The sequence below is a fragment of the Rhinolophus sinicus genome, chromosome 14 (assembly GCF_057876585.1).
Source record: "Rhinolophus sinicus isolate RSI-liver-muscle chromosome 14, RSI-T2T, whole genome shotgun sequence".
Classification (NCBI taxonomy): Eukaryota; Metazoa; Chordata; class Mammalia; order Chiroptera; family Rhinolophidae; genus Rhinolophus; species Rhinolophus sinicus.
In genome coordinates, this window is record NC_142514.1 from 102,426,015 (window position 1) to 102,449,351 (window position 23,337).

The 23,337-nt window shown below is 51.5% G+C and overlaps 1 protein-coding gene across 3 annotated transcripts in view; it reads left to right on the plus strand.

Annotated features, from left to right (window-relative positions):
- The window catches only part of DSCAML1 (DS cell adhesion molecule like 1), a 356,394-nt gene that overhangs the window by 278,145 nt on the left and 54,912 nt on the right, over nt 1–23,337 (plus strand). For all 3 annotated transcript variants that reach the window (XM_074335416.2, XM_074335417.2, XM_088791437.1), the window contains 3 exons: nt 5,415–5,693; nt 6,088–6,207; nt 7,081–7,257. In XM_074335416.2, coding sequence (XP_074191517.1) covers nt 5,415–5,693; nt 6,088–6,207; nt 7,081–7,257 — 576 coding nt within the window. The remainder of the gene's footprint in view (nt 1–5,414; nt 5,694–6,087; nt 6,208–7,080; nt 7,258–23,337) is intronic.

Below are 23,337 nucleotides of genomic sequence, written 5' to 3' on the forward strand. Positions count from 1 at the left end.
CCCACTGCCCATACATCCCCCTCACACGCATCCTTCCCTCACTGCTCAAACCAGTCCTTGACATGTGCCTGGAGCCTTTGGAGGAAGCCCCCTTCCACCTTAGTGATCGTAGGGCTTAAGGGAGGGGCAGCCACCTGGCCAAATGCCTGCTATTGGCAGAAGGGCAGGTTTGGAAGTAACCCACCAGAATGGGGACACAACAGGTTCCACAGCGGCAGATTGCCGAATTGTACTGGGGGGAGGAGGCACCAAGGAAGCTGCTGCCAACAGCCCTATTCCTCAGAAGGAGCCAGGAGCCTAGTGGCAAGCATCCTCCTTGTCGGACACACAGGGCTCAAGACGATGATGGTGGCCATGACGATGATGACGATAAAGCAGCAGCAGCATCTATTTATTCACTCAGTGACATTTACGTGCACCCACTGTATTCCAGGCACTTCCAGGCCCTGTGCTGTGAACACAGCTGTGCTCAAGACAGACAAAAACCCCAGCCCTCAGGGAGTCCCATCCTGGTGGGGAAATGGATGATAGTACAGAAAAATACAAAAAAAGTGTCTCATGTCAAATAGGGAGTTGAGATGAGAGTGCCAAGGGGAAGGGAGAGAGGTTTGCAATTTTAAATAAGGTAGTCAGGGAAGGCCTATCTGAGAAGAGGGTTGTGTAAAAAAAAAAAAACAACCCTGAAGTTATTATTATTCCTAAAATACTAGACTTGTTACCATTGGAAAATCAGCATTAGAGGGTATTTGGTCCAACTCCTCCACTTTGCAGACGAGGAAGCTGAGCCCCAGGGGCAGAGGCGGGTAGTGGTGAGGAGGCGACTTGCCCACGGTTATCAGCATAGATAGCAGGGTGTGGAACCCAGGTGTCCTAGTTTCCAGGCATGGCTCTTTCCCCATCTGCATGCTGCTTGGGCAGCAAAGCTCCAACTTCCTACAGTGCCCAATCTCTGCCAAACAGGTGCAGTAAATAAAAAGGCTCAGTCTCAAAGAGATGATGAGAGATACCATAAAATGTTTATGGGCTAGGCTGGTGGTCAGCATGCCCTCCTCTGCACAACACTCCCAAACAAGTGGCCATAAGGGCTTTACGGTGACCGGCCACCTCATTGACTGGCTCAGCCACTGTATCTTCAGAATCTTCATCATTCTAGCATTTTGCTCCAACCCTGCCTCCCTAAGCTGAGTGAGTTGCCATCTTGCCAAGATGACTATAGCCAGAGCAGGGCTTCCGGAAAGAAGTCCCTGGGTGACATGGCACTCGTGCCCCCTACATTCAGGCTGTGTACTGAGGAAATTCTGGGACCTGGGCAAGAGGGAAGCCCTTGTGGGCTGCAATCAGCACTGAAGAGGTCCCTGGTCATCACCCGCTGGAGGTGGTCAGAGCCCTCAGCTGCTGAGGATGCTTTCCCAGCGGTGGAAATGGAGATACACGTTCAACTAGCCCTGTCTGCCTCTGAGCACTGGGGAAGGTGCCACTGACTCCCAGGTTAGAAAGCAGCCCCATATCCAGGCAGCTGCCCATGTATACACTGCAGAGCCCCACACCCTGCCCTGCCTGGTTCTCTCACTCACAGCACTCCTCCTAGAATTCAGCAAGCCAGCAAAGGAGCCAGGATCCCTATGCTTTCTTCTCCCTCCAGGCCGTCCTCTAGTGCACACAGTAGTAGGGTTGTCGGAATGCTACTCCAGAACCCACCAAAGGATTCCTAAGGGGACGCTGATCACACCTGCCCATCAACCCAAAACAGGGGTGGAGGGTGGAGGGGAGCCAGGAGCCTGCCTTGGATCTCTGGGGAGTTGTCTGGTCACCTGTCTTCCATAGGTCAGTAGTGCTGTAGAGAGCTCTGTCCGGCCCAGGTGAATATCTAACCCCCTGGGATGGATGCTGGCAACTCTCTCCTTCAATGACCTTTCAAATAGCTACCAGTGTTGTACTTGAAGGCCAGAGGGAATGACGGCCCCTAGCTGGCCTCTACCTCTTGGCTCAGTTCTTTCCCTCTCTCTCACCCGTGTGTGCGCGCGCGCATGTTTGTGTGTGTGTGTACATATGTATATATTTTTTCTTTTTTTAAAGTATGTGTGTGTCCTTTAACTCTAGCCCTAATGCCACCTCCTCCATGAAGCTGCAGTCACCCAACTAGATGACACCTCTCTTTGCTCTGAGTTCAGCGTTTGTATATTCAGGTGGAGCTTGTCCGATAATCAGTGAGGGAAATGCCTTCCCTTCCCTAGGAAATAAGCTCCTGGAGATTCTATCTGTATTTTAAGCATGTTCCTACATTCCCGAGCCTACGCGGAGCGTAATGCCTTCACAGAGCAGGCATTTCATAAATATTAGATGAATCAGTTAATTAATGAATTAACTTGCCTTAGTAACTTGTTCTATTATCTAAATCCCTTCTTAGTCAGAGAGACAGTCTTCCCCTTGCCTGAGCTAAATCTTTCTGCCTAATTTCAAACTATTGCTCTCCACTTGCTCTGTCCTCAGTGGAAATGTCTTCTTGACCATCCATCCCCAGGGCATAGCCCTGCACACTTGGCAACCCCTCAGCCCCTCCTCCCTCGGCAGAACTGCCCAGCTCCTTGCTTTGTCCACACATCCCCTCTGCAGCCCCCATCACTGCTGTGACTCCCCGTTTCCATAGGGCTCTTGCGTCAAAGAAGCCAACTCTGGTGCTAGGACAGTAACGGCCTAACCCCCAGGGAGGACCAAGGGAGAAGCTCTCAGCTCCAAAATTCCAGCAGCAATGCAGCATCTTGAGGAATAACATAGAAACACCTCTTTCCTAGATGAACCCCCATCCTTGTGCTCCCTACCCTTTGCCTACCTCACAGGTAAACTTCTAAGATCAACCCAGGATGTGATATTCAGACATATGTTCTTTCGTTTACTGTACTTACCCAACAAGCATTTTACTGGACACCTACAATTTGCCGGGTAAATAAGTTACTGCTCTAAAGGAGCTCCCAGCCTCCGAGGAAAGGGTAAAGCAAACGCTACGGCTCTGCCGCATGATCAAGGTGTGGGCCTGGTGCCTACAGGGCTGTGCAGGAGGGGCAGGCTTCACAGAAGAGGTGGCATTGGAGCAGGGTCTGAAAGGATGAGGAAGGGTTTCCCAGGAGGCTTGCCAGGCTGTAGCTTTGGGCCTCCATGGGAAGGACCAGACCATAACTGGTTCTGCTGGGTCCCAGAAAACAAAGTGGGTGGCATATCTGGGCCTCTGCAACAATTCCACCAAAAAGTCCAAAGAGGCCAGAGGCCTAGATCTGATCTAGGGACCAAAAAAGTGGAGGTGAGGTTGGTTCAGCAGAGCCCAACAGAAGAATCCCTGGGAAGTCTCAGCAATGGACATTTGGCAGTCAGGGTTCCAGAAAAAATCTGTCTGGATATCCAAGACTCAGCAAACCACTCAGAATACTGGGGAGGCCCCAACCCAGATTGCAGAGGCAGCCAGCCATTGGGATGGGGAGATCCAGACAATGACCAGAACCCCAGAAAACCTGGCTGAACATAAGACCTGAATGTGGGTTCAGGTGGATCTGGAATGAGATGGGTCAAAAGCCAGCCGTTGGGCCAGGAGCACACGTTGGTGGGAGGTTAGAAGGACAAATGCCCAGCTATGCTTACCCAGGCATGGGCTGAGGCTTGGAGCAATGGGCACTGCTAGAGCCCCTGTGGCTGGAGTAAAGGGTAAGGTAGGAGATGACATTGGGAAAGTCAGTTAAGGGCCCTGCTGAGAGGTATGGCTCTCACCCTATAGGTCACAGAGGCAACGCTCCTCCTAAATGTCACTTCCACCTGGAGCTGGTGAGCAAGACCTTTCCCAGGTATCCAAAGGGCTTCCAAGGGTTTTTCCATGTCCACACCTGGCCACTCCACAGGGGCAGCTCCCTACTGAGCCCTGAATTTCCTTGGGGTACAGGGAGAAACTTGGGCATGCATAGGAAGCCACCTATCCTTTTCCCTTCAGAGCTTCCCCAACCCCCTTCCCCTGTCCCCCTTCACACCCCCCTACTCCCCCCCCCCACCCCCGTGGCCACTCAGGGTGCACCTAGGGTACAGAGTAGCAGGCTTCCCAGGAGGGGTGGGGCTGGTGCCTGGGAGAAGGCCAGAGGACTGTGGACAGCCTGGTAATTTAATTATTTGACTGCAGAAAGGAGATCTCATCTACTTGGTGCTCATCCTTGTTAAGCTAATTGTCTGTCTCCTTCCCTGTCTTCTCCCCTCACTTGCTGGGGAAGTCGCTGTGGCCTAATTGAGTTATCATAAAGATAATGGCTGCTGCTCTAGCCAGAGCCGATAAAGGAGCCACAGCCGCTCAGGCTCCAGATAACCCTCCCCCACCCCCAGGGGCTGAGATGTGTGGGGGGGGAGGGGAGGGCAAGCTGCATCTCTGTGGGGAGGGAGGCTGTGTGATGATGCTTAGCCAGATGAGTCTAACCAATGGGTTATCTCAAAGACAACAGGGCACGCTCTCTGCTCTTTCCTACCACCCAAGGGGAGCTCATTTACAAAACAAAAGGATCTCTGTTCTAGGTTTGTTTGGGACTCTCTTAGAGAGGCAACCAGGCAGCATGAGGGAGAAAGCTTGGAGTTGGAAGACGGACAGATTAGGTCTCAAATCACACTGTCACCTCTTATGAGCTGGGCAACCTAGGGCAAATTACTTCTTAGCTCTGGACCTCCGTTTTCCCATCTTTAAAATGGAGAGAGTTTAAGCTCACATCGCGTCACTGGTGGGAGGATTCAGTGGATGGTGTGTGGGATATAGCAACTGACACAACCAGTCCGGGAGCTTCCACCAGCCTGTCCTAATGTTACTTGATGACAATGGAAAGGGCTGGGTGGGTGGTGGGGCCTCTGCAGGAGGAGACCAGAGTACAGCACCCTGATTCTAGGCAAGCAGCTGCAGGGCATGCATGGGGGTGAGTCTCAGCCTTCCTCCCCAGCCACATCAGGGGCACACCGTGTCAACCGACCCCGGCCCCCAGAGAGCTGTGAGATGCATCACTGGGTTGAGACAGTGGGCGTAGGGGAGCTGAGGAATGACAGGGAAATGGGGGTGAAAGCTGAGCAGTCAGATGTGAGTTGAGAGGCACAGGAAGCATCACCATTCAAGTTCTAGGACAAATCTGAAGGTCAGGATTAATGCAGGCCAGTAAAAAGCCCTGAACAGAGACAGTAGGTCCAGGCCGGTGTGGGAAGGGGGACGGGAGTCAGGGGACAATGGCAGGGCACCCCAAGACATTCTGCATGTACAAGAGAATAAGGCACCAGTACCCCGAGGGAACTCTATTCACAGCCTACCCCAGGATAGGGAGGAACTCAAGGGTGAGGCAGGTGAGGCAGTGCTGCTGGCCAGGCTGGGGGAGGTAGGGGGCCTGACAGCAGCATTCCCCTTGCCCTCCCAGTGCCCCCTCTGATCCAGCCATTCGAGTTCCCACCCGCCTCCATCGGCCAGCTGCTCTACATCCCCTGTGTGGTGTCCTCAGGGGACATGCCCATCCGCATCACCTGGAGGAAGGATGGGCAGGTGATCATCTCAGGCTCAGGTGTGACCATCGAGAGCAAGGAGTTCATGAGCTCCCTGCAGATCTCCAGCGTGTCCCTCAAGCACAACGGCAACTACACGTGCATTGCCAGCAACGCAGCGGCCACCGTGAGCCGGGAGCGGCAGCTTATCGTGCGTGGTGAGTGGAGACAGGCCCGTGGGGGGGAAGGGAGAGTCCAGCTCTGTCTGCTGCTAAAAGTCTCTCTAGATTTCAGGTTTAAATCACAGGCTTATGGAAGGGTGGCTCTGGCAGGTGCCTTGAAGACGAAAAGGTTCAAACCTCTTACTTTCCAGGCCAGGAAACCGAGGCTCTGTGAGGGGAAGACACTTGCTCAGTTAGTCACTGGCAAAATCAGAACTGGAACTCAGAACTCCCAACTCCCAACCCAGCCCTCAGAAAAAACTCTCAGCATCTCGGTTTTGGGGGCTGCCTGGTCCCGACTTTAGCTGACGTTGCATGGAAGGTGCCCAAAGCCCCAGAAGACCTATCCGAGACTGGTGATCTATTTCTGCCACTTTCCTCCTTTCTGCAGTGCCCCCTCGATTTGTGGTGCAGCCTAACAACCAGGATGGCATCTACGGCAAAGCTGGTGTGCTCAACTGTTCTGTGGACGGCTACCCCCCGCCCAAGGTCATGTGGAAGCATGCCAAGGGTAAGCCCCTGGTCAGCCAGCAACTCTGAGTGGCCAGGGATGGGGAGGGGAGGATGCTGGTAAGAGTTGGGTCTGGTCCCTACACACAACCCCGACCCCTGGGTGGGAACCCTGGGTTCTGAGTTTTAAGGAGACCCCGGCTATACCTGATCTGGGGGGTCTGTGGGTCAGGGACAACTGTAACACTGACTGAGTTTCCTCTTGCTGCCACAGAGTCACCTCTCCACTCCCCCCTCCTGCTCTAGAACGCAGAGTGCTCTGCTCTCCCCACCCCCACCCTCCGCCCCTTGCTCTTGGGGTCCCTGAGCCACATGAAACCCTACTTCTCACCAATTATTCTGGGTTGTTGGAGACCAATTTAATCCCAAGGATGCTTTTGGTATCTAACTAAGCCCCATGCCAACCTCTTGTCTAGATCGTGTCCAGGGCTGACATTAGGGGAGTGGAAGGAGGTGTCCAAAGCCTCCCCTTGGAGGATGGTGGTCCTTCTTCCCAGGCCTGGCTGCCTAAGACCAGGCAATTGCCAGTTGAGGGCTGTCTTCCCTTTGCCTGTTGCCAAGTGGCTCAAACACAACTCTTTCGTCCTCTTGGAGGAATTTACCCCAAAGAAGCTCAGTGCCAAGGTGGGCATTGAGCTGAGGCCCCCAACTCCATCTCCTTATGCAGAGCTGGGGCAGGACCAGCTCTCCATGAGGGTCTTTCCTGTTGCCCAGGAAACAGGAGCTGTGTGGGCTCCTAGCACTTTGGGGGTACTACAAAATGGCCCTACTTGGGCAAGAGAAAGGTATCGAGGCCATTCCTTGGGGCATTCCAATCCACCCAGCTCACTCCCTAGCCTTGGCAGCAGCACTCCTAACTGCTGCCTCCTTCCAGGAAGCGGGAACCCCCAGCAGTACCACCCAGTGCCCCTCACCGGCCGCATTCAGATTCTGCCCAACAGCTCCCTGCTGATCCGCCACGTCCTGGAGGAGGACATCGGCTACTACCTCTGCCAGGCCAGCAACGGCGTGGGCACCGACATCAGCAAGTCCATGTTCCTCACTGTCAAGAGTGAGTCTTGCCCCTGTGTAGCCCTCCCAGAACCCCCTGATCACAGGCTCGGGCCCGGTTCCCACACACCCTGCCTCCACTCTTGGTTTCCATCGTTCCTTCTGTGAAGGGGAGGCAGGAAGGATTCATAGTCAGAGGGGTATGGGACTCTCAGATGGAGGATTCAAAAACACTGTCATCTAAAACAGTGGCCTCCTCCTGAATGGCCCCAGATCACCCAGTCATGAGAAGCTCATGATCTGCTCCTGAGATCATGTGACTTCCCGTTGACTTTGATCTGCAGGTTGGCAATTCTATCTGAATAGTCATATCAAACAATTTATTTCTGTTACTTAACTTCCACCTGCTTCTGTATAACCTGTTTGTGGCTTACAAAGGAGGACACCACATATACCATGTAGGAAAAAGTCCTGTGGGCAGAAAACCTGGGTTCCAATTCCAAATCTGAGGGACTGTGTGACTTTGTGCAAGTCACTTCACCTCTCTAGGCTCCAGTTTCCTCACCTGTGCTAGAGGTTCTTTTCCTGCCCACTCCCCCCACAACATTGGTGTGAATAACACGGGAACTGATTGTAGAAGAAGAAAGATGCATCAGAGAAGCTGAAAGAGCAATAAACCTCACGGTAACTTGGTACCATATCAATGGCTTCTAAATCCCCAGACATAAAGCCTGCCTTGATGGCCTTGGAAGCCCAGAATAACCTTGAATTCTGTTAAGTCACACACAGACATTCCTACTGGGTGAGTCTACCCATTTACACTCTTAGGAGTCTGTATAATAGGCCCCTAGGAACCATGTCAGAAGGACAGTGTCCATCTGGCCCTATAGCAGGAAATGGACCACAGGTCATGGAGGACAAGGTTAAGAGCCTGAGTTTTAGTGTCAGACCAAACCCAGTGTGAATCTGGGATCTATGTCATAATTATAATGGCCTTGATGAGTTTATCTGGCCTCACTGTAGTTCATTTTCCTGATAGACAAAATGAGTCATAAAGGCTGCCATACCTGTTATGTTTTGTGTCAAGGGTAAGTCAGGTGATACGTGTAAAGCAACCAGTGTGGGAACTGGCACCCAGTAGGTCAGCAAAGATTTCGCCACCATGGTAGTCCCTCCAGGTTACATGTAGGAAAGGCTACCGAGAGCAGTGCCCAGTGTTGGTCTGCCCAGCATCTCCCTGGAGTTCTTTCCTTTAAGGATCATAGCTTCTTTATCGCTTGCCAAAGCCCATGCTCAGCTCAGCACCAGACAGGGAAGCCCTGGCGATCGATGCTCAGGGAGCTCAGAGCCGGAATCCCCGCCCTGGGGAGCCGCTTGCCTCACACTATCAAAAAGCACTTTGTCCTTAATAAAACCAGGCAATCAATCTACATCCCTCAGCCAGGGAGGACTTCGCTAATTCTGCCTGTGTGAAGCAAGAGGAATTGTAGACGCTTCTGGAAACATCCTTGGTATTTGATCCTTATCTCCCCACTGTTAGCAGGAAAAATGAGCCTAAACTCTCAAACTTTTGCGGGGAGAGGAGGGTCTTTGCTGTTTTTCTCTAAGTCAGGGGATTCCACTGAGCAATCATGGCCATGACCCTGTGGTGTGTGGTTTCTCTGTGAAGATGAGGGGACTTGGGCGACAGGCCGTGCAGTGGTCAGGAGGTGGTCTGTGTGAGGGCACCGAGTTCACATCAGGCTGCCCCTGAAGCCGTGGGACCCCTACCTGAGCCTCCATTTTTCTGTCCTTTTCTCACTTCCCAACCCAGGCAGAAGCTATGAAACACTCTGAGGTATTTGGAGAAAAGAACCTTTTGTAAATCCAGAACAGCCTTATGAGCATGTGTGTGTACACACATGTGCGCGCGCGCGCACACACACACACACACACGTGTTGACCTCTGCCTCCCCTCTTCCCAAGGGAATTTCATACCACTCTAATCACTTATGGGTAGAATCTGGACCTCGTTCCTTCTTTTCTGGCCCCTTGTTATAATTTCAGCTGCCTTGTCATTTTGCTTTGCTTCCTTCCACAGTAAGGCACACGCACACTCCTTTCCTACATCTGCTCCATCTCACAAACACCTCCAGGTCACATTCCCCCACTCACCGCACCTCCGCCACACACTGTCTGCGCATGTCTCTCAGCACTCCCGCACGCAGCCTCTCTGCAATGCCAGCTCCTTGCTCCCTACTGCTTTCCTCGCAGAACCCTCTGTGCTCTCACACACCCTCAGCACACTTGGGGTCTCCAAACCTCACACATATGTGCTCCCTCAGATGGCCTTTTCCTCACGCCCTTTTTCTGTCACAAACTCCCCCTTCCATTTCAGTCCCATTCTCCCCAGTGACCTGCCCAGCCATGCTAGAGGAATTTGTGCCACCCTGAATGCCAGCAGGAGCAGAGAAAGTAGAACCAGGGGCATTTGAGATACGCGGGCAGTCAATGTGGACAGCTGAGCATGGCCAGGGCTTCTGTCTGGGTTTGGAGGGTCTGACTGCCCTCCTATAGCAGCCTGAACAATGCTGCACAGTGCCTGGCGGCCGGAAGATGCTCCTGTGACAATGTGACAAAGTTGAGAGGAGGGGGCGTGGGTGCTCTTGCTCTTCTCTGGGAACTTCCGTTCTGCCTCCTGCTGCTTTTACACAGGCATCCTGCTCCAGGGACCCCACCCTCCCCTTGCACCTCCTCTCCTGCCTGCTCTGCCCTCTTCCTCCTTCATTCTCCCTCAACCTTCTCCCATCTCCCCAACTCTGACTTCAATTGAAAGGGCACAGGTAGGTGGGGAAGGATCTTCAGGACTTGGGCATGTGATTCACCCATGGGATTGCCAGGAGAAAGCCATTCCTAGTCATTTCTTAGTCCATCTCAACCACCCCACACCACCTCACTCACCTCGCCTCACCTCAACCACCAACACTCACCTCACCTACTTGCAGAGCTGGCCACAGAAAGACCTACCATTTGCAACGCCAATTTCCAGGCTTGCCCCAATGCCTCTAACAAACTCAGGAAAATGTTGACCTACAACCTTCTCAGACCTCACACTTCTGTGAACTCTCAGAAGGCAAACTGACCTTAATCTCCACTTTGGCCAAGCAGAAGTAAGAAATTAAATACTATATCAAAGAGACTTACATCATAAAAAGCATCCAACTGTCAAATTGGAGGTTTGTGGTTGACCTCTGTTGGGTAGTGTCTACACATTAACCCCTACAGTTTCCAATGATAACGCAACAGATTCTCACTGACCACTCACTAAACAGATCAATAAAACCCCGTGGCTAAGAGCACGGACTTTAGAACCAGTCAGATCTGGCTTCAAATCTCAGCTCTTCTACTTGATAGCTGTGGGATCTTGGACAACAATGTCTGTAAGCCCTGATTTTCTCCTTCATAAGTCTGCAACTATAATGCTTTTTACTCATTGGTAAGGCTTAAGTGAGACATGCACTTGACAGCAATCAACACAGTACTTGGCACAAAATACGCATTCAGTAATCAGCAATCACTAGTTTTGGGTGGTGCAAATCTAGTGATGAGTAAAACGGAATTGTTCTTCTCAAGGAATGTAGAATCTTGAAAAGGAGATAGAAATACACTCAAAACAACTCTACTATACACAATGATAAGTGCCTTAAAAAGCCATACACAGGTGATATGAAGAGAATCAGGAATGGAGTAATTAATTTTAACTTTGGGGGCCACTAAGGGAATATCAAGAAAAGCTCCACACGTGCAGTAGGACTTGAAGGGTGAGACGACTTCTGACAAGAACCGGCAGGGGCAAAGGTCATTCCATTCCAGGATGAGGAAGAAGCATGACATGGGCACAGACTCAGGAAAGTCCACGAATGTCATGTGGTGAGGTGGTGACTGGAGGAGAGTGAACGCAAGACGGGCAGAGAGAATGAATGTGAAGTGCTTATGGGCTTTGGAAGCTACACGTTGTCTTTCTGCGGAGCGTTGACGCTTCATATCATGCACCAAACCAGAGTTCCAAGAGCCTTGCGGTCTGGTGGGAGTTGGGATTCCAGGGCTGGTTCTTAGAGAATTGCCATGTAGAACCTTTCCTTGGGGCCCCAGATTGCTAAGGGGATGTTAGAGGGGGCAAGTGGTTTTCCAAGTCCCTGGACATCCTTGCTGGCAAACAACCAGGCACCAGTAGCCCCCACTCCTCCCTGACCCCCAGCGTGTTGGTATTGGCTGAGCCCATGAGTGCCTGAGCATTTAGCCCAGCCTTGCCACAATCACAAGTACAGCCCTTGACAGTTTATACAGCTCTTTTCATACCTTTCCTGTGAGGTTGGCAGACAACAACTCCTTCACAGAAAAAGGTAAAGTACTGGGTCAAGATCATTGGGTGATATAGTCCCAGCTAATATCGGAACTTGCCTTTCTGGACTTAAAGTTTGGTAGTAAGAGCACAGACCAAGAGACAGAAGATTGGATGCTGGTCCCAGCTCAGTAACTCACTGTCTATCCCTTCCCTTCTCAGGGCCTCAGTTTCCTCATCTGTAAAATAAGAGGCCTAGACTAGAATCTAGTCACTAGCTAATCCCAAGGTCCCTTGAAGCCTAAATAATCTATGATTCTATCAGTGTGTGTGTGTGGTCCTTTCAGGGCACTAGACTACTTCCCAGAACTTGGTTGAAAATAAATGTAATTAGCAGAAGAAAATGTCACATCCACAGGGCTACCTTTTAAATGTTTTTTAAAACAACAACAGAGATAATGACCAAAAGGAGGAGGAGGCAATTCCTCCTCCAAATGCCACACAGCCGGGGGTGAGGGAGGAATAAAACATCTTCAAAGAGAAGCTTCACCAAGAGGCAGGTACAAAGTCAGGCTGCTTAGTCTGGGGTGCAAGGGACTGATTGTGTTTTGTTGCCACCCCTGCATGGCAGTGCCTCCCAGGATAGATGGTCTCCTTGTGCAGCAAGTCACCTGATTAGAGAGGTCCTGTTACCTCCCCCAGTCCTCCCCTCCACTTTGTGAAGGCTCCAGTGATTGGGCCAAGGCAAAGCCCACGGCCAGTTAAAGCCATAAGGGCTCTTTGTTTGGTCTGAGTTGTGATCTGTTTAACAAAATGCCAGAACAATTAAAGCCAGATCCAAGAACTCTCTGCAAGCACACTCCCAGCTGCAGAGTCATAGGAAGGTAGGAGGGAGGAGAATAGAACCGAGAGAGAACTGGGTAGACCAGGTCACCTGCCAGCGTCTGTCCATGTTGTAGAGGTCAGGATGCAAAACTGGAAAGACAACTGTGTATCCAGTGAGCTGAGACAATCTGGATTTCAAGTTTGCCCACAGGAAACTTCTCCTTGTGGGGCAGAAGCAGCACCTCCCTTAGACCCTGTGACTGGGGCTCCTACTCTAGGGGGCCTCTTCTGCTCTCCTCAGCCCCTGCACTCCCCACAGGACAAGGAGTCTGTGGCCAAAGGAAATGGCCGCCCAGAACCCACAAGTCCCTTTGTAGACTGTGCTCTGGCTACCCCAGGAATTCCCTGTACGGATGCCCTGAGTCAACTTCTCAGACCTTCCAAGGCCTCTTCCCCAGTCTGTCTTCCCAAGGATGGGCCCCTACCTCTGAGGGATGGCTATATGCAGGGCATGCAGAAGGGGCCTGGACATGTCGGTCAGGATGTCCACACATATATTCATAAGGCACACATATTCTCAGCACACAGATGACACTGAGGCACAGAGAGGCCCGGCAACTGGCCTGAGGTTTTCTGTGTTCCTTAGTGGTGGGTCCTGTCTTTTCAGCAGACTGAAATGAAACTCCTTGCAGGCTAGGCTGGTCTTCCCTTTCCTCTGCGGTAATTCCCACCTCTGGTACTCTGCTCAGCATAGGTGCCTGGCTATTTTGGCCTGCCTTGCTGGGGACTGACAGGCTGACTGACCCCTAGTCCGCAGATTTGGTCCAAATCCATGTGGGGTCACAGGTCACTCACTTGGTCACCCACTTGGCACACCACTCTTACAAGTTGCTCTGATTGGGTGAGGGGGTGGGTGGGACAGACCCTCTGCTGAATCTACAAACAGTAGGGAGAGGTGACAGGAAAGTAGAGTGGGGGCAGCAGAGCAGGGCTAAGGCTGGGGCTCTGAGTCACACTAGCCTGGGGCTGATACTGGCCCTGCCCAGCTGTGGAATTTGGGGCAAGTTACTTGCTCTCTCCACTCACTTGGGTGGTGGTCCTCAATGAGCCTCACCTGCCCAGCCTCAGGGCGCTGAGAGAAGCCCAGCCTAGCCTGCACCAAGCTGGGATGTCCTCTGCAGGCCTGGGGCCTGGTCTCCCAGCTTGATGAAGGAGGGAGAGGGAGGGGAAGAGGAATGAGTCATTGCCATGATTTCCATGGAGGTGATTATCCAGCTGGCTCTTTGGCCTTATTGATTTTTAGACTTCATAGAGTAAGGAGAAGCAGTTGGTCTCCTGCTTCATCAAACAGAGATGAGCAGAGAAGCTAGACACAGCCTGTCACCAGGCCAGTCTCCCCTCTGTGGGCCCCACTGAACCCTCACCAGGAGGTCTGCAGCCATGGGCTAGCCTAGGCTGTCCCCACCCCATGCAGAACCCAGTGAGGCCAAAATGAATAGATGGCTTAAGAGACAGGAAGGTGCTGACCAGGGAGATGGGAGTCCTGATTTCTTGCAGTGGTCCCCCACTACATCCTGGGTTAACTGGGGTCAGTTACTCCCTCTCCCTGGGACTCAGTTTGTCTCTTTTCAGAGAAGTCACAACTCTTCTCTCCCTTTTCCTTCAAGCCCTAAGGCATCAACAGAGCTCAACAAATAGGTCAGGTTCTGCTGTGCCAATGGACCCCTGGCAGGACGTGTGCTGCCAGTTCCAGGACCTACCTTTCAGAAGCTGGAGCCCTTGGTGTTTCACGGTTTTCCAGAAAAAGACAGGTCTAAACCAAAAAAACAAACAAAAAATGTGGGATGTCCTACAGATCTCGAGAAACCAAGAGTATGAGGCAACCTCCATTCCCAATCTGTATTGGGACAGTGCCTGTCCCAAGGGTCTCATTTGGACCCTCATCTCCTTCTCAGAGGCCATAGGCAGTGGTGGCATAAAGCACACCGCCACCACCATGAGCTTGGAAGAGCTTGCAGATGGATCTGGGCTCTAAGCTGTCATTAAAGACTTTCCCTATGTTCAGCTCCAACAGATATGATGAATAAGAAAATTAGATGCATCATACATGCCAACCAAGGAAAAGGTACCAGTAAACGTTGTTGAGTCACAAGGAGTCAGGGCTATCACTGGGTACCTCAGTTTAGTAGATAAGAAAATACAGGCAGGCAAAGAGCTAAAGCAGTGCCTCCAGACCCTGTCCTAAATGCGTAGCCCAGAACTGCTCCCCCAATAATGATTGAAGCCCATCGGAACTGTAGGGGCAGAATAAATTGTTGGATCACTCAAACAATAAACATGTACTTCCTGGGCAGCCCCAATGTGTCCAGCATGGTCTCAAGGTCTTAGAGAGAGACGGGCAAAATAAGGCACGATCCCTGCCCTACAAGACTTACAAACTAGTTAGGAACTTGGAACTAACCTTTAGGAAACAAGGCAAAATCGCGTACTAAAAGTCTGGCACTCACAAGTACAGTGTTGGTTTAGAGAAGGAAACACCCAGTGTGAATAGACATGATCAGACAGAGCTTTCTAGAGGAATGGGACTTGGGTTGAACTTTACAAAATAGGCAGTGTTTGGATAGGCAAAGGGAAGAAAGGAGGGTGTGCAGGCGGAAGGAACAGCGTGGGCAAAGGCACTGGGCTGGGAAGCCTGTGCGGGAGGCAGCGAAGAGGCCATCTGCTGGGAGAGGGGCAACCAAGGATTAGGGGGTGAGGTTGGATGGAAACAGTGACACCGAAGTCTGGATATGATACTAAGATCTTGAGCAAGGAATGGAGAGAAAGGGGGAATCTGAGAGTCATTGTGAAGGAACAAGTACCAGCCCTAATCATGGGTTGGATGAAAGGAGCAGGAGAATCAAGGGCTTGAGGCTGAGAGATAAATGTGATGGTGCCACCAATAGAAATGGATAAATGGGAATACTGAGATGGCATGTTTGTTTTGGTCACGTAAAGGTCGGGGTGGTGGGGGTACTCTAAGGCAGCAGACACCGGCTGACATTCTGCTAGGATTTCTACCTAGAGCAGTGTGCTGGCCCAAATGCCTCCACCTCCCTACAGCGACTCATAATTCATTGTGTGAGCCCAGGTATCCTGTCCTGGGCCAGCAAGAATGAGACTGGTAGACTTCCCCAGTCCTCAGGCTGCCCAGTCCAGGATACCAGGCTTCCATCTGGGCCTTTCAGGTCTATGGAGACTTGAGACGTGGCAAAATTGAGATTCTAAAGAAAATTTTCTTGAGCTGCTATTGCTCATGTCCAGGCCTGCCACTGTTCATTCATTATTCAGCAGTTATTGAATACCCACTGAGTGTCTCTCCCTGGGCCAGTGCTGGGGTGCCAGGTGTTAGGGGGAGGGTGTGTGTGGCCCTTGCACACGCCGGCACCTGTTTGCCTACTGCCAGCCTGTCTATGGGGCTGGGGGGAGGGGTGCGGGATGAGCTGCCCCCAGAGCAGGGAGAGAGATGCCCACACAACCTCCTATCTTAGGAAGCCCCTTCCAGTTCCATGGAGGAGGGCAAAGTGGCCTGTCCTCCTGGGAACTCTGCACAGAGAACCTCTGTCACACAGTGAAAACTTGTATTAGTCTCCTAGCACCACGGTAACAAAGAACCACAAATGGGTGGCTTAAAAGTACAGAAATTCATTCTCTCACAGTTCTGGGGGGCTAGAAATCCTAAATGCAGCGTCAGCAGGGCTGTGCTGTGTGTGCTGGCTCTAGGGAAGCGTGTTTCCTTGCCCTTCTGGTGCCTGCCAGCAATCCTTGGTGCTCCTCGGACTGCAGACACATCATTGCAGTCCCTGCCTCCGTCTCGCACGCACGGTGTCCTCCCCGTGAGTCTTCACATCATCTTCCCTCTGGGTGCGTCTCCTCTTCTCTGCTTATAAGGACACCAACTGTCTTGGATTAAAGGCCCATCCTACTCCAATAACATATCTTAGTCAGACCCGCAAAGACCCTCTATCCAAATAATGCCATGTTCAAAGGTTCCAGGGGTCAGGACTTGATGTGTGTTCTGGGGAGACACAATTCAACCCACAACAATCCCCATAACCAGTGATTTGTTATCTACAAAGCCATGCTTCCAGAACTGTGGAAGTCGAAATGCTCTCCTTTCCAACATGCTACAACTGCTCTTGTCTTAATTCAACCAGTCTCCTAAACAAAAACTCCCTCTTGATCAAGAGTCCACAAGCCCGGGGCCTGCCCGGTGGCTCAGGTGGTTAGAGCTCCATGCTCCTAACTCCAAAGGCTGCCGGTTCGATTCCCACATGGGCCAGTGGGCTCTCAACCACAAGGTTGCCAGTTTGATTCCTCAAGTCCCGCAAGGGATGGTGGGATGGTGGGCTGCGCCCCCTGCAACTAGAAATGGCAACTGGACCTGGAGCTGAGCTGCACCCTCCACGACTAAGATTGAAAGGACAACAACTTGACTTGGGGGAAAAAAAAAAAGAAAACCTAGATGCTTTCACCTTTCTACAAAAAAAAAAAAAAAAAAAAAAGAGTCCACAAGCCCAACCTCTCCTGTGCAGGAGTCAGCAAACTGGGCCTAGGGCCGAATCTGGCCAGCAGCCTTTTTGGCTGGAACCCAGTCACGCTCATTCTTCATATCCTATATCCTATTGTCCAGGGTTGCTTTCGAGCTATAGAGACAAAGCTGAGTTGTTGCAGTGGAGACCTATGACCTGCAAAGCCTAAAATATTTACTACCCAGCCCTTTGCAGACAAAGTTCACCAACCCCAGCTCTAGGGCATTCATAGCAATGATCCGGAAATAACTTCCAAGTAATTAAAGAAAGATGGCACTGTCTCTTTTTGTTTCTGAAAGGATTCCAATGGTCAGGGTCATTTCACAGTTGAGTGTTCTCTCACCTCTAGAAATAAATATACTATCCACCTCCTAGGGTTGGAGGGGTGAGTTTAATGAGACAGTTCATGTAAAACACTAACTGGGGTGCATGGCACATAATAAGCGTTCAATAAATGTTAGCTATTTTAATTATTACTATCATTTCCACAACATTTTGAGGAGATTAGAAGACCAAAGACAGGGGGAGGACCAGATCCCCACCCTCACTTGAAAATACTCCCCACCTCCTGCTCTTCTACTCCTTGGTAAGCAGCCAAGCGAGGAACTGACTGATCCCACTTTACAGCTGGAGAAAGCAAGGCCTGATGAATTTGAGGGTCTCAACTGGGCCCACCAGGCAGCAGAAACAGGCTGCAGTCCACATCTCATAGGTCCCACCATACCCCAACCCCCCTCACACACACAGTTCTTGCCCCTCTGCCCCCCATGTATACAGGCAGTGGACAGCTAGGGTCCCTTGAGCCCCCAGCTCCCCAGGCACCTCCCCACCAGCTCTCAGAGCTGGGCTGATTGCTTCCATGCAATTTGAATTAATCTCATGCTTCAGGTGGAGCTTGGCTAATCAGGGGAGACAAGAAGCCGAAGTGGGTGCAATCAAATTAACAACGCCCTGGCTCTTTAAGAAGGGAAAACAAAGCAGGCACCAGAAGGCACCCCCACCGCCAGCCCTTCCCCAGGGAAAGCCTGGAGCTGCTGCCAGGACTGAGTGCGAAGAGCTTCTCCCAACCAGCCGCCCCACCCCAGGCCGACCACCCCACATGCCAACAATGCCCCTTTGTGGCGGCTTATCTCACTCTGCCAAACAGAGCTACAGTTCTTGTCAGGATCTTGTTAACAAGGAGCATAGACATAAGCCTTTTGGGGGGAGGGAGGGAAGTGGGTTGGTTGAGGGTAAGGAGGGGGCCCCCTCACTTAGAGTGGGCAGTGTAATCCTTTCAGAAACAAAAGCAGATGAAGGCCTCTGAGCTGGGAAGCTCCTTCTCCCCTGAGGAGGTGAGTTTGCAGAGCTCTCAAGAGCGTTCAGGTCATCTGCCAGCCCCTGGAAGAGCCTCTCCCAGAAGGCAAGGAGGGGGACATCCAGGGAAGCATTTTAGCCTGCCCGGAGAGAACATCTTTTTTAGTGAAAAAGCTCTATAAGACTCCTAGAGAGGTTTCAGTTAGACTCTCGGAAGGACTTCCTGAAAAGGTAACGTCCCGTCCTTGGGGATGGTGAAGAACGCGAGAACTTGGCTGCCTTTCTTCCAGTCTTACTGGCTTTGAGGTGCGTCCCGCCTGAGGCCGAGGAAGGACCAGAGAGCATGCACTAGAAGGGGAGGTGGAAGAGGAGGGTGCTCCAGCCCTGTGTGAGAATCACAGGGCTGGGGGTGGCGCTCAAGGAATGCTGATGCCTAGGCCCAGCCTGGGCCAATTAAATCAGAGCCTCTGGGGGTGGGGTCTGCGCAATAAGATTTTTAAAAAGCTTCCCAGGTAATTCTTATGTATAGCCAAGCCTGAGAACCTCCTCAATCCCCTCCCTCAGGCCATCCACCTAAAAGAATAGCCTAATCTCTTGGTCTCCTGGTTTCCAGACCAATCTTCTTCCCCCCAAATTTGGCTGCATTTCTCTTTACAAAAGCTGGGCTCTTTGTACTCCTATCCCCGGTGTCCTTTTCTAACCAGTGTCACATCGTGTATAAAATCACAGATGCATTGGATGAGTGCTGGCTCTGCCTCTTACTAGCTGTGTGATCTCAGGCAATTTACTTCTCTACGCCTCAGTTTCCCCATTTGTAAAGTGGGAGTAAAAATAGGGTTGCTGTGAGGATTAAGTGAGTTAATGCATTAAAAGAATGCAGAACAGTGCCTAGAACATAGTAAGTTCTCAATAATGTAAACTACTATTATTATTACATACTCAGGTCCTCAGGCCCTGTGAATGGGGTGAAGGTGTGCACCAAGCTTCCTTTTAGAATGCAACATTCCACTCCTCTTTCGTATTTTTTTTTTTAATTTTATTGGAGAATATTGGGGAACAGTGTGTTTCTCCAGGGCCCATCTGCTCCAAGTCGTTGTCCTTCAATCTAGTTGTGGAGGGCGCAGCTCAGCTCCAAACCCAGTCGTTGGTTTCAATCTTTAGTTGCAGGGAGCACAGCCCACCATCCCATGCGGGAATTGAACCCACAACCTTGTTGTTAAGAGCTCGTGCTCTAACCAACTGAGCCATCTGGCCACCCCTCTGGAAACTCAGTGGCAGCTTGTTGTCTTCAATCTTAGCTGTGGAGGGCGCAGCTCACTGGCCCATGTGGGAATTGAACCGGCAATCCTGTCATTCAGAGCTTGCGCTCTAACCAACTGAGCCATCCGGCCAACCCTCCTCTTTTGCATTTTATCATGCCTCTCCCAATAGCCAGTGGCTTTCCCATCCTCTTTCTTGCACATTCTCCTTCCCACACCATACTATTACTCTCCTTTGGGTGTTCATAACTTATCTTTTGTCCCTGGTAACTTGGGGACTTGTCAGAAACACCTACTGAGGTCCAATCCCCAGGCAGAAGAGAGGGAGGGAGACAGCAACACGGAAAGCCTGACTCACCATCCTCCTAACTCCAGCCCCCTGCCCCTGCCTGGCCTGGACCACCCCGTCCCTCCAACCCTACTCTAGTTTTCAGCCTCCTTCTGCAGTCCCCGCAAGATTCATCCACCTATGTCGTTCCCATGCAGCTTCCCACTCCTGGGACAAACCCCAAGATGGGAGAAAAATCAACCAGGCAGAAGGAGGCTAGACTGAAACCAGAGAAAAGGGCACCAGTGAACTGTCAAGGGACTTGGGGCCTTGTGTCGTTCCTGGCACTTACCAGCTGTGCCACTTTAGACAAACCCCTTAGCGTCTCTGAGCCTTCACTTCCTCATCGGCATAGTAAGAGCTAATAGCCTCCAGGCCACCTCCGAACAAGAAAGTGGTCCTCACAGAGGATGTTCTGGTGCTATGTAAACTGCAGTGAGCAGCTCAGCGCAGCTTCTGAGGTGGGACCCAGAGAAGGGGAAGCTGGAGGAGCAAGGGAGGGGCCAAGCAGGTGCAGAGTCAAGGGGTCCCAGGACTCCAACTCCACGACTGAAGGGTTGGTGGGAAAGGCTGGATGCTGGGGCTGGGCAAGGAAGCAGAGCTCTCTCATAGTGTTTTAAAAATCTATCAGCCTCTCACATCAAATTAAAATGTAAATAGCAGCTGGTCCGGGCAGGACCTCGGGGGTGACAGAGGCCGGCCTGCGAGTAATTTCACAGACAGGAACCAGTTACATCTGATTCTGACAACTGTCTTGTTTCTGAAATTGATTTCCTCTCCCCTCAGCTGGCTGCCCCAGGAGGGCCCTGGAGCAGGGGAGGGGTAACTCTGCTGAGCCAGTGCCTTCCTCGCTCCTCTCCCTGGCACTTGCCAGTAGTCTCCATCTGAACCAGAAGGAGGAAACCTGGGATTCCTGCAGGGCTGAAAGTCACAGACCCCACAAGGCTCCTCCCCACCCTGGAGCGAGTCTAGTGAGGACCAGAGCAGACTGACCCCGGGTACTGTGTGTGGGGTGGGGGCAGAAGAGCTGCCTGGTACTTGGGAGCCTTCCTTCTTTCCACAAATATGTGCTAAGTCCTGGATAGAGATGCTTCTACCCTGGAGAGTCTCACAGTCAGAGACAAGGAGACAAGGACACGGCAGTGCGACCTGTGCTGTGCCAGTGATGCTCAATGCCCAGAGGAGAGGTGTCTGCACTGACATGGGAGTCAGGGAAGAGCCCTAGAAGTCATCAGGAAGCCCCTTTGGCCTCTACCAGAGTTTCCCTCATTTGGCTCTGCCCAGTGCTGGGCACCATACCAGGCAGGCACTGTACCCATACCAGGGTTGTAAAGATTTGAACAAGCCCAGCCAAGAGGCGGCCAGTTAGCTCAGTTGGTTAGAGCGTGGTGCTGATACACCAAGGTTGCTGGTTCAATCCCTTCATGAGCCACTGTGAGTAAAAAATAAAAGCGGCCCAGCTCACACCAGCACATCCCCCACCCTCCCCATGAAAGGGGCCATATTGGAAGGAGCTATGTATTAAGGGGCAGGTGGCCCACATGGGTCATCCTGATGCTCTTCGGCCCAGCCCCTCCCTGTTCCCAAGTCCCCAGAGAGTCTCCCCCTGCACCCTCTTTGTACAAAGAAATTAGATTTCCCTGGCTGTTAATTGAATTACACTGCAGGATAGCAGAGAAGTTGTATCTCATTAAAGCCTCCTGGGTCCTATTGGAGCGATGTGTTGCCTTTGTGGCTGCTATTAACATTTGTCATGCAGGATTCAGTTCTGTGCATACAATCCCCTCCTCCTTCCTGTTCTCCTGACTATACCCCTAAAGCTGCAGTCCCTGACACCTGCCCTGGGAATGGCCTGCTGAAGCTGCCCACCACAGAGAAGCCACAGCTTTTAGGTGACAGCCAAGTTCCATTTCCCAAAGCCAGATACTGTGCATGCGTGGCAGACAGACAGACGGCAAGAGGTGGGCAGCCTCTACAACCACAGTGGTTGTAGGGAAGAATTGCCTTCTGAAAGCCTCGGTTTCCTCATTTGAAAGAATGGGGATAAGATTTACTTCTCATGGATGTTGTTGAGGGGTCACTGAGCAATGGCAAGAGGCAAAAGCATCCTGCTGCTACCTGCTCCATTGCAGCACCACAGGAGCTTAGTCAAGAAATACATCAGGTCCAGGCTTGGGAGTAGGGAAATCATAACAGCACCTACCTCACGTGAGTTAATTCACGTAGAATGGTAGAATACTTCCAGCACATGGTACATGAGAAGTTCCCAGTACAAGGTAATCATAAGTGTGTGTGCGGGCTCCTGCAGATGACTGCCCATGTCTCTAGGGAAGTCCTGGGGTCTGCCTTCAACCCAGAAAGTGCTCTGGGGCACAGTCGGGTCTCAGTGCAGTGAGGGTTCAATCATGTTTGTTACTGCGACTCAGTGGAGCAGAGAGACCTTGTGGTCCAGAGCAAGAGGGGAGTGGGGGGAGAAGAGAGTGGATGGGGCGGCGCAGCCTGTGTTAGGGGGCTGCCTCATTAAGCCCATCTGTACAGCAGCCAGAAGGGCTGAGGATCCCAGTCCCTGGGCACAGGAGGGCACCATGGCCCTTGGAGGCTGGGGCAGGGCCTGGGGGAGGGGTACTATAGTAGCAGAATTTTCTGTTCTGGTGTTGGCAGGATGACTAGGGCAGGGAGAAGAAAGAAAGCAGGTTCCCTGATTCTTGCCATATAGGGCTAACGACGCCTATATGCAAGGAAAAATGTATCCTGAATCATAGAATCACCTCCCAAAACAGTGAGCTGGATTCCCAGATCATCATTCCCTCTCTGCAGAGACCCAGACACCCCAGGGGCCCAAAGACAAGGGCCTTCTATCCCTTTGTATGTAGCTTTCTCGCTTCAATCTTCTTGTTGCCCCTGGTTGTCCACCTCTAGTGCAGGGTGCTCACTGTTCCCACTGCTGCCCTTTTCCTGAACAACGAAAACCACTGGAAAACGCCTTCTTAGGCCAACCAGGAGGTCTATCCTTCCAACTCCCTGCAAATTACACATTCCCCGTTTGCTGCCACTCTTCAAATGGCATGGCTTAGAGCTGCCCATCTTCCTGGTCACACTCTGGCTGGTTAACATCCTCCGTCAAGTAGAGTGCCCAGAACATGACAGAGTGTGTCACTGAGTATCTAGGGCTTGCACTTGTAAGTCCCAAAGAACTGGGAAATAGTTCTCTTGATGTTGCCACACCTTCTACCACGAGCAACACAGCTTTGTGTGTGAAGTATTGCCCTCTCCCATTTTCCGCTTTTAAGATGCATTGCTGTTTACTAGCCAATTGCTTTCCTGTGTGGCCTCAGTTTCTTCATTTGTAAAGGGAAGTGTCCATGTGGATGATTTGTAGCAGCACCATTCAGTGGAGAGGAAGTGCCAGCTATACATGTTATTTAAAATCTTCTAGTTGCTACATTTTCAAAAAAGTAAAATGAAATAGGTGAGATTCATTGTAATAGTTTGTTTTACTTAACTCAATATATCTAAAATATGAACATGTAATCAATATAAA